Here is an 11,409-nt window from a genome sequence, read left to right on the forward strand (position 1 = left end):
TAAATGTGATAGAAAAATATAAAAAGGACATGGAGGTGTAAATAGCAAGTGCCAACAATTATATGACACTCACGCTGAAAGGTGGTTGGTGCGGTGCGGTGAACCATGGGGACGAGGGAGGAGGTAGTGGAAATAGAGAGGCTGGAGGAGAGTTTGTTGGAGAAGAACGAGCGAGAAGACGAGGAAGCGGTGCTTTATGCGGCGTCGTTTCGGGAAATGGAAGAGGGTTTCGTCAAGTACCAAACGGTGCAGTGGGTGCTTTACTCGGTGTTGCTGATTTTGGCGTGGGGCATTGGAATTCTGATGCTGCTTTATCTTCCTGTGAGAAGGTTTATACTTAGGAAGGATGTTCGTTCCAGAACGCTCTATCTCACTCCGAATGCCATTGTTTACAAGGCAATCTCTCTCTCTCTCTCTCTCTCTCTCTCAAATATCCGAATTTTTGTTTTAATTTGTTCTTTTTTGAAAAAATTTGTTATGTTTAATGTGTGATTTTGTGGCATATATAAGGTGGGTTGGATGGTTAAGGAAGAAGGAATGAGGGGAAAGAGGTGGCGGGTTCTATCCTCTTTGATAACAAAACTAACATTCTAACAAACTAAGATTTGGCGATAAAAATAATGTGTGATTTTGTGGTTGTGTAGCTCAGGTTACGAGGCCGGTATGGTTTCCGTGCTTTGGAGTGCTGAAGAAGGAGAAACACGTTTTGCTGCACTCTGTGGCAGATGTTGTGATTGAACAAGGTGTGTTATTTGCAGTTTGCTTATGTGTTGTACTTTGGATTCATAAAGAGGGATAGAATGAAATTGTAATGAAGTAAATTGTTACTGTTAGATTTTGTTAACTGTATTGTAACAGTTAATGAATGAACTGGGTAAAGTGCTTTTCTCTCATCATATTTAAATATGATTTAATGGTCTAAATTTATACTGTGCATACGTCCATTTACTCTTCCATTCAATTGACATTATCTGTTTTGGTTGGTTTTATATCTTGTTTTTATAGCAATTACTGTATGGCCCTGTAGTTTCAATTTCTAGTACCCGATTGATTATGTCTATTCGTAGGATACTTGCAATCACTTTTCGGTGTATATTCTCTTAGAATTGAAAATGTTGGAGTTAGAAGGCCACCCAGTGATGATGTTAAAATCCAGGGCGTTGCAAATCCAAATGCTTTTAGGAAGGTAATCAATTGTGAATTGTATCTGACCACCCTCAATCCCTCTTTCGCACATACATACAAAAACAAAAACCATCAAGAAGAAATTTCTTTTCCTTGTTTTCTTCTTCCACATCAAGTTGATAACATGGTTTTTGTGGAACTGCATTTTGCAATGCTTCCATTCTTCTCAGGCTGTTATGATGCGTCTATCGAACATGAGAAATGAGATTTTGTCAAGACAGGTCTCTACATTAGAAGATGTTCCACATCATCTGATGGTAAGTCATTTACCATGCTGTGATGTGCATTGGGAATAATTCTTTTTAAATTTTGCTTCTGGACTTCTGGGTGAGTGGTTGACCAATAATTTGTCATTACCCAGTATACCTTTATATTGCTTAGAACTTAGAACTCATTGTTCATGCTGCTTACTTATTGTCTCATTCTCTCTCTCACCCATCATTGTTTTCTTTGATTTTTAGATGTCTCCATCAATGTCATTGAAACATGATCCTAATCCTTCTGGGGAGCTGCTACTAATGCAGAAACTAGAGGAAGTTGGAAGCTCTGTCAAGGTAGGAAGCAAACATGAGATATAGTATTGTTATTTGCCAGGAGAAACAGAATATTTAATTGCCCTGAGATATAGTATTGTTATTTAAATGCAATAAAAAGAGAGGAAAGGAGAAAAGGAAAATTATTTAGATCTATGTTTCTGGAGTTGGTTATATTCTTTTGGCTAAATACCAGGGTATGTTGTTTACTGCAGAGAATTCAATCTTTATTTGAGGAGCAACAATCTCAAATAACAGAGTCCATAGATTGAGGTTTGTGAATTTGATGTAAAAATAAAATCCCTGTAGATAGTTTTTTTCTGCAGCTTGTCAAGTTGCTTTTTTTTATCAAGCATTGCTGTTTGTGTTTTTTCATAAATACTTCATTGGATTATTCAGTGCAGTTGTGCTTTTGCTTATGTATTATATGCGAGTATTTACTAACTACGCAGCAATGAATTGGTTTGTTGACACCATCATTACATAATGAGTTAGCTCTTGCATTCTTCATGTTCTTGGCATTTGATTCTGTCTTGGGTGCATGTGAACATTCAGCTTTACATTCAAGGGCCAGTGTACTTTCATACGTGATACAATATAAAAGTGACTCAAGTGGCTAGAGGAAACTTGATACCTTGATTTAAATCAAAATCAATTTTCAAGCAAGACAATGTTGGAATGTTTTCTAGACACCAGCATGGACTTTGTAGATTCTTTATAAAGCTGCCTTTGCCTGCATTTTTTAAGTATGCTAATCTGGGTTTTGACGCATGGTGCAGGGAATATGGTAGATAATAATCAATATCTCTTCCAGGGCAGTTCTGATTAGGTTTACTTGGTTAACAGCCCCTAGAACTAGAAGTGTTTGTTGCCACCACCTGCAATAATGTTAGTGTTAGTTTGTATTCTATATTGCTCAAGTGCGCCTCGTATTTCTGTTTTTATAGAAAAACTTGTACATCTTGATTGTTATTGTGGCTTGAACGTATCTATCTTGACTTGACATAAATACTTTTCTATTTTTTTGACGTATATGTATTGTTTGATTATTTCTGCTGCAACCTTTTATTTATTTATTTGTTCATGTAATACAAGGGCGAGAAGCTCTTTGGTTAGTACGAGTAGTTTCTTTCCTATGTTTATCTTTAGTTGCCTAAAATGAAGTTCCATGAATGATCAAGTAATTCAAGGGAGATATATAAAATCATATTGGTAAATGGTAAATAACACTAATCCCTCTAGATCTTGTGGAAATGAGACTCCATTAACTGAGTTAACAGTGGGGTTAGCATTTTTGTTTTGACGGAATGTTCTTCATTAACCCGAATTAAACCATGTGTGTTAAAAAAATAATAAGAATTTTGACCATTGCATCAAATGACCGTTGAAGGAGTAAATTCGAGTGAGGGGTAGGAGTTGGTCTATTATTTTTGTTGTGGCTTTGGCTACCTTGTGGTGGTGTAGAAATGATTGGATACCCTTTATAATTGATTATGGCAACCAAAATCTTCGTGTGACCGTGAAAAATCAAAAGCAACAAAGGTTTGCTTTCGTGTGACCGTGAAAAAAAAATTGATTTTGCTTCACCGTGCTGCATATCCAAACGCACGCTTAATCATTTCAGGAATCAATTACAAAGCTAAAAGTCGGACCTTAAATCAGGTTGATGCTATAGAGGTTTCTCGTAAGCACAGTGGCGAGCTGAGTCAAGGTGATCCTATGAATCTAAATTTTATTCGCTGGGAAGCCCTCAAGTGGATAGATTATGGTGATTTGTGAAGGTTCGGTGCTATTGAGTTCTAATAAAGCCACTATCGGTGGAGTGTCTCTAGGAATCATTTGGGGGAATGTGTTGTTTTCCTATATTCCTGACTCTTGTTCAATAAATCATGCAGAATTGTGGGCTATATATATTGGTACTTAGGTGGCTTGGCAAAAAGGGTATAAGGTTTTCACTGTGGAATCAGATTCCAAGATTGCGATAGATCTTCCTTCTAAAGGATGTGCTAACTGTCATCCTTGCTATAATCTTGTGGGCTGAATTTTAGAGAGCATAAAGGCTGAAGGTTGCATTTGCTGGTCTCATACTCTTGGAGAGGCGAATCAAGTTGCTGATATGATATTCTGACTAAGTTTGTTTATTCCCTTAATGGGCAGATGGAAATTTTTTATGTTATATTCCTGCTTTTTTTGTCAATAGTTTGCTGGTTTGGAAGGAAAAGACTTGGACTATGAATGTGAATTAACTAACAAACACAAATGCATTTAATCTTTGTTTGTTGCTCTAAGCAATATCTTGTCTTAGTATGCACACCTGGTCAAATGAACTTGACATACTTCTGCTAAAACACCAACCATGAGGTTGCATTTCCAAATCTAATTTCCGTCAATAAGCTGCTTCCATTGCATACAAAGTAGGCACTTAAAAAATACTAATAATTTATAATTTCAATGTTTTTTTTTCTTAACTTATTTCAATAACTTTTTAACTTAATTCAACAAGTTTTATAATTTAATTTGTGACATAAACTCTTTTATATTAAATAAACAATTAAGCTGCTTACATAAACATAACCATAGAACAGATGCTGCCTTCACACTTCAGTTTCCTTTTTATGTTATCCATTTTTTAATTTTTCTAAGAATGACAAATGGGGTTACAATTCCATCAATAGTACAATTACACCTACATTACATGTATGACATCAAATATTGTCTGGCAGAATATGCCTGCCTGGGCTAACTCTAATTCCCACTTGATTTAGTCTCGACCCTAAAAAAGGGCAGGTTAAATTACATAAATATCTGTTATATGTAAAAACAAAAACTCCCTCCACTTTGTAGTTATACAGAAACTTAAGGTCAAGACTAGTAGTGATTAGCTTTACTTTGCATGTGGCTGGGTAATCTGTTGCAGCTGGTGAAAGACATGAGACATTCTAGGGCGCATAGACGGGACATGCTGCGTGCAAGAATAAACGAGGTCAACCACCTTTTGGATGGTACTAGCCTCTGGGATGATACTAGAAGAGGAGGAAGTTATATGAAGATCCAAGAGTTCATGATAGCGATGAGCTTGCACAAGAGGTGTCGCCCATTCAAATATACTCTGCCAACCCACAGAATCCACTGCCTGTGCAGGTCTACGTCCACTTACTATTTCAAGTAGTAGCACACCGAAACTATATACGTCACTCTTTGTTGTGAGCTCGTTTCTGTACACAAACTCCGGAGCAAGATATCCATAAGTTCCACCTGCCATCACAGTCCTCTCATGCATTACCTCATATGGCACGAACTTGGACAGACCAACCCCCATAAGGCGTGCTCCAAATTCCTCATCCAGCAGTACATTGCTAGTGCGTATATCTCGATGCACAACTTGTGGCTTAACCTTGTCATGGAGAAACCTGTTGAAATGAGGAAATAAGTACATTAAAATGCTGTGGATATGGAATCTTTTTATTTTTTTATTTATTTTTGGTTGGTAACTGAACTCCAGCTTGTAACAAACTCAAGGGAAATACTTTTGTTTGAGGGAATGAAAATTATAGTCTCCATTAAGAGAAAGTCAACAAACATGCATATGGCTCCCCTGGACAGAAATTTCAATTTATTTCCTCCGATCTTCTCCATCCTTCCCTCTACTGCTTCTTGGATTGGAAGATGATGGCTGCTTTCTCCTAAATTACCCTTTCTATAATTTTATTTGGCTAACTAATAGTGCATATCTAGATACTAAAAAACCATCAGGTTTCTTCATGATATCCTAAAAAGCATGCAAGGCCATGCTAGAGTTTACATAATGAACATAATCATATCCAAAAAAGTAAAACAAACAAGTCAATAAGTTGATAGAACTTGGGTTATCATAAGAAAACAAATCATCTGAGAATCTACTCCACAGGACAAATAGGACACACAAGGAAGAAAAACAGTTTTATATAGCCATCCAGGAAAAAGTACTTGAAGATTGATGCTAAACAAAAGACATCTTTGATAAACGATCAAATCTTACAAGGCCCCAGGGAATGCAAGATTAAAAACATTTTTATCCGGAAAAAAATTCCAACTTAATTACTCTGCTGGTGCTGGACAAAGAAACTACAGATACCACATACCATAAAAAATGAAAACTGAAACCTCATCAGCAACTAAAATCACCTTAACTATTTCCTCTTTTCTGAATGGAATAATGGATCAGGATCCTCTAATGATAATTAATAACATCGAGGACATAATATAAGAAATAAAGACACAGATGCGATATTAATGGATCCAATATAAATAGTGCTTGATCCTATGAGGCTATGATGATTAATTCTCTGTCTCTCTCCCTCTATGATCATCTAATGACAGAAATAACATTAGGGGATCCTGATCCATTCCAAATCCATACTCAGAAATTCTAGCCTCCGCATGAGATATTGGACCAAGTACACCAGCAGAGCATATTTTAATTAATTCAACTCTACTATTTCGTCGTAATATTTACTTGGTTAAATGGAGATTCCTATCTTCCAAAACAAATGTCAGAATGAAGAGGATCATTGCGCTGATGTAAAATTTAAAATTCAAGAACAGATGGCTGGGGCATTTTAGCAACAAGGAAATCCAAAACATGATAGTTCTTTATTGGATTTGATAATTGATCAGACCAGTTACATTTAGACATGCTAGAATGGGACAAAACATAACAGAAGTTCTATTCTATGTTTGTACTTTTAAAGAAAGAACTGAAAAGGACACAGTTGAAAAATGGAACATACTGGTTCCTTTGAAAAGGGTGGAACACCAAGGGGAACAGAATGGAATAAAGCATTTAATTCCATTTTGTTGATGCACCAAATGCTACCTAAGTATTAAATTAAACATGTTCCCCATTTGAAATTTTCAATTTATAAATAATTCAAAGGGGCAATGCCGTACCAATTAAAAAGAATGCATATGAATACCAAAGTCGAATGACCTAGATGCCCAATTACAGCAAAAAGAAAAATGTATCATAAGAAATATTTCAATAATTTGAATAAAATATGCACCTTGACAAGGAAAGCAAATAATTCTAAATTAACACGTGGAAAGTTAGCAAAGAAAAAGTATATTTTGAACATACGCAATTCCTTGAGCAAGTGTTGTTGCAATTTTCATCCTCATAGCCCAATCTAAGCTGCGACCTCCCCTTGGTATATGATGTAACCATTTATCTAAGGGCCCATTAGCTACAAACTCATAAACAATGTAGCGGTCACCATGATCATAGCAGCATCCCATCACAGCCACTAGATTAGGATGACGAAGCCTAGCGACCCTGCCAATTTCAGAATAGAACTCCTTTTTCCTCTGAAAGTTTGACCTCTTTAATCTCTTAACTGCAACCTTCGAACCATCTGATACAACCCCACTGTATGTACCACCAGTCTTGGTATCACCAACAAGACGGTTACCTTCACTGAAATTCTTTGTAATTGACCTTAATTCCTCTTTGGTAAAAACTTTCCATGATGGAAGAGAAGCTCCTGGTATAGATAGTTTTCTAGACCGCCTTCTTTTCTTGCCTCGCTTATATACAAGAAGCCAAACTACCACTGCTAATGTAGTGGAGAGTATCAAGGCACTCACCACTGTGAGGATGATAAAGTATTCCCTGCGGCGGTGCATTTGGTTACATTTTGTATCTGAGATACAAGAAAATGGTAAACATTTTGTCAGCAATGATGATTGAAAAATTTAATAAAGATAGAAGAAATGGAGGAAAAAAATAACATAAGCAACAATGCAACAAATTTCTCAAAAACAAGATACCTTTTGGGGAAGAGAATAAAAAGAAATGGAAATACAAATACCAAATTTTCTAATGAATGTAAAGTGAGAATTAGCAGTGATATATACAAGGCAAACATACCTATATCAAGTATACATAGAGAAGCATGAGGATTGTTGCATCTCTCAGTCGTGAGAGAGTTTGAATTATTAGTGACTACTGTACACAAATTGTCTGTGCTGTTCCTATGACAGGATGGTCCAGTTCCATTACAATGGGGTGGAACCTCAACCATAGAAAATATGGAGTTGTTCCAAGGTGAATTGTCAGACCACATCCACTGATTACCAGCTGTAGCGTTGACTCTTTGCCCACCAACCCAGCAACTATTTATAGATTCACCGCATAGGCCCTGGGCAAATTGTAGCTCCGGAAGCGATGTCAATGACACTAAATGTCCACCATACTTACTACAACAGGTCTCTGAGTCATTCCAAGATTGAGGCCTCCCAACATGGAGAAAGCACTTGGTCTTGTTAGGGTCCATAATCCAACCAATTGGACAAGGCACTGCACAAGGAGAGGAAATAATATAATACTTGAATACTAAAGCATTCGTATTCAAAGTCTATTCAGCCAAGCATAGAAATCATATCAAAATGTGACTTCAAGCATCATCAGATATTCAGATTTGCGTTAGAATTTAGATAGAATACATCATACATGTAATCGTAAACATTAAGAAGCATTACGAATCATGGGACAATAGTTCTTAAACCATTCATTTGGATAATAAGATGTGAGCATGAACATGCATCTAGATGCAAACTGCCTCGCTGGAAACTAAAAAAAAAACATCTTCAGATCTCAAAAAAGCGACCACTGCAACTCCAATCTGCTCTGCGATGGTTGACGTAAGTTGGGGGGTGCGACGTGACACATGAGGAAGCCACCATTGCGGCATGATAGTGCACGATTTAAACCTATGGTTTATACCAGCTAGCAACTACATAAATTGCTCCTGTATTATCTCTAATGCAGATCAACTTTCATCTTTGACCACATTTCTATGAATAGTAATTGTATCGTTTAAGGTAACTAGGAAACAAAAGGACTAACAACACTTTTAAATAGTCCCAATTATAGTAAAATGTAACTGCATTTAACTTGATTACCTTTCATTAAAACACTCGATGTATTATCACATAATTAACTTCAAGGTTTTAAATTGTGGTCTGGACAAATGTAGCTGCAACAAAAAACCTTGACGCAACCAAAATCACAGTTGTGGACTGTTTCTAAAAACCTTGATTATCATTCTAAACAATAGAAATGTTGCCTCCATATTCAGAAGATTCAGTGCATGTTTGGTTTGCAATTGGAAATGTTATGGCGGTCATTCCAATGAAAATCAACAGATAAAAACAAAATGAACGCAAAAGAAAGGGTCATGATCCATTGGCAAAATGACATTTTCCTAAAACTTAATTTTGCAACGCATTCCCAAACGTGTTCTTAGTCTGTTTCAAATTGTTCATCACTTTTCAAAGTGAAGAAAGCATTTTTTTTTTCTCTCTTTTCAATTTTAACCTCGTCTCTTGGTATCTTCCCTAAACAAAACACGATAAAATAATACCATTGAAACTGAGAGAGATAATTTAGGGAAATGCAGCGATATTCTTCTAAAATCAAAGGCATTCAATGATTTTTCACAATCATTCTACAAAACCTCCAGCATCAATGGTTTTGAATCGGAGGGACTGTAACAACAATAACTACAACAATAATAATTAATTTCTAAAACATCGATTGAGCAGATTTAATTAAGCAATATAAAAATAAAACAAAATCGTACCTTTAGGGTCCCTATTGAGAGAACCATCGAAGTATCCACAAGTCTCGTTCAGTGTCTGCAAGCAAGACAAAAGCTTCAACAAATTAGTTCACAGCAAAAAAACCTTTTTTTTTCCAGAAAGAAGTAAACACGTGTTTCATTTGCTACAATCACTTATTTTTTTCTAATTAATTTTTTTATATATAAAAAAAAGAAGTAAACTACGGTTACCATTACACTCACCGCATTGGAAGCGAGTCCATAACCAGCAACAGCAAGCAGAAGGAGCAGAAAGAGAACAAATTTCAGTTCCATGGCCTTGGTCACGACAACCTCAGAATCTCGCTGCTACTAATTAGGAAACGAAAACATCGTATGCCGAGAGCGTGCGAGAAAAACAGCACCAGAAGACTTGTTCATTTTTTTTTTTGTGCCCTTGTTGTGAGTGAATTAAAGTAAAGAGGGTAGGGCAGTTCCCATTCAGGTTTGTTGGTTTTAGTGTTTTGGTGGGTAGGTGTAAATGCAATTAAAGAGGGTTTGAACTCTGAAGAGGAATCAGATCTGGTGAAAGTAGAAGGGGATTGTTATTGGCTCCCAACACATTTTTTTTTTTCACTTATCATTATTTTGAAAATTCCAAAAACATTATTTTTTTTAGTAATATAATGAAATTATGATTTTGTTATATTAGTGGAGTGTGATGGAGTGTAAAAAATAGTATGCAACATAATCATAATTTTATCATGAATATGAGGGTCAATTAAGTATGTATAATTGGAGGTATGATTTCATTGTATATTATACAACAAAATCATTCTTTACTTTTTTTTTTCTTAAAAAAATATACAATAGAATTATACTTCTATTGTACATTTGTTTTTGAGGAAAATAAAAGTATAAAGTATGATTTTGTTATACATTATGCAACCGAATCATATTTTTGTTGTACATTTTTTTATTTTTTAATATTTTGATAAATAAAAATAACTTATGTATTAAATCAAATTTCATAAAATGTGTACTACATATCGAGATAAATATCCATGAAATTAATTGGATACACATTCAATGTTTAAAATTATTTCAATCCCTAGAAATGTCTACTACATGTTAAGATCATCTAGTTGAATGAAATTATATTCAGTTGAGAGTTTGTATGTGTTTCATATAAGGCTTTTGTCATGAAGGGACTTTCAGCGTGCAATACATTTTCCATTGTGGTACAACAAGAGATCATGGACAATTATCCTTTAAAAAATAACTACATTATGACAGAGTTAGCGAATAAATCAATAGTAGCTTACAAAAGTAAATGCTATCTTTAGAGGATAATATATATCTACAAAAAGTGATTTCCATTAACAAATTCAATTGAAATGAGACGGGACGCAGTTAGGGGTGGGTAAACGGGCCTAGGTCCATGGACTGACCCGCGGAGCCCGCGGTCCGCGCGGGTTACGGACCAATTTTTTTAAACAGTCCATGGTTATGTCATATTTTTGGGCACGCTCCGCTTAACCCGCGGACTATGCGGGTTTGTCCCGCAAGGGCACGAGTTGCCCGCAACCCGCAATAGGTTTAATTTGTGTGATCCTGATCCAATTATATTAGGTTTGATTTTCTCTTTTTCACTTTAAACTTTTTTTTTTAAATAACAGGTAAAGAAATATATTAGATAAGATAAAGATATAAAGATAAAAATAAAAGATTTAAATTAAAAGATGATAAAGATAAAAAAGGATAAGATAAGAAAAATAAAAGATTAAGATAAAAAAGATAAGTGATAACTTGCTAAAAATCTTCTTTTTTGATCTTTTTTGATCTTTTTCTCTTTTAATCTATCATATTTTCATATCTAAAAGTCATAAATAATAAAAATATCAATTCTTATCATTTTAGCCAAAAATAATTGTTAAATAAATATTTTTAAAGATATTTCAATATATTTTTATTATAAAAAATAGCTCATATCATATTTAGTAGTTGTAGCAGACTAAGAATATTATTTCTCCTCACGTGTGCTTGACAAATATCGAACTAGGCTTCTTGTTGACAATATATACTAAAAATTGGTTACTAGTATTTGATATGCA

The 11,409-nt window shown here is 35.1% G+C and overlaps 2 protein-coding genes across 2 annotated transcripts; one reads left to right on the forward strand and one right to left on the reverse strand.

The window, feature by feature from the left end:
* The first annotated feature begins 61 nt into the window (after positions 1-61).
* Positions 62-2,779, forward strand: LOC114387017. Its single transcript, XM_028347120.1, has 7 exons — positions 62-396; positions 650-743; positions 1,068-1,186; positions 1,356-1,442; positions 1,647-1,739; positions 1,934-1,991; positions 2,498-2,779. Exons 1-6 carry the CDS (start codon positions 106-108, stop codon positions 1,988-1,990), a joined length of 741 nt encoding a protein of 246 aa, XP_028202921.1. The 5' UTR covers positions 62-105; the 3' UTR covers position 1,991; positions 2,498-2,779.
* Positions 2,780-4,307: 1,528 nt separating this feature from the next.
* On the reverse strand, positions 4,308-9,895 carry LOC114388274 (C-type lectin receptor-like tyrosine-protein kinase At1g52310). Its single transcript, XM_028348686.1, has 5 exons — positions 9,560-9,895; positions 9,338-9,392; positions 7,624-8,052; positions 6,835-7,396; positions 4,308-5,128 (listed from the first exon to the last, which is right to left on the reverse strand). Exons 1-5 carry the CDS (start codon positions 9,629-9,631, stop codon positions 4,603-4,605), a joined length of 1,644 nt encoding a protein of 547 aa, XP_028204487.1. The 5' UTR covers positions 9,632-9,895; the 3' UTR covers positions 4,308-4,602.
* Positions 9,896-11,409: the final 1,514 nt, after the last annotated feature.

Source organism: Glycine soja, chromosome 15 (assembly GCF_004193775.1).
Source record: "Glycine soja cultivar W05 chromosome 15, ASM419377v2, whole genome shotgun sequence".
In the NCBI taxonomy this organism is placed as follows: domain Eukaryota; kingdom Viridiplantae; phylum Streptophyta; class Magnoliopsida; order Fabales; family Fabaceae; genus Glycine; species Glycine soja.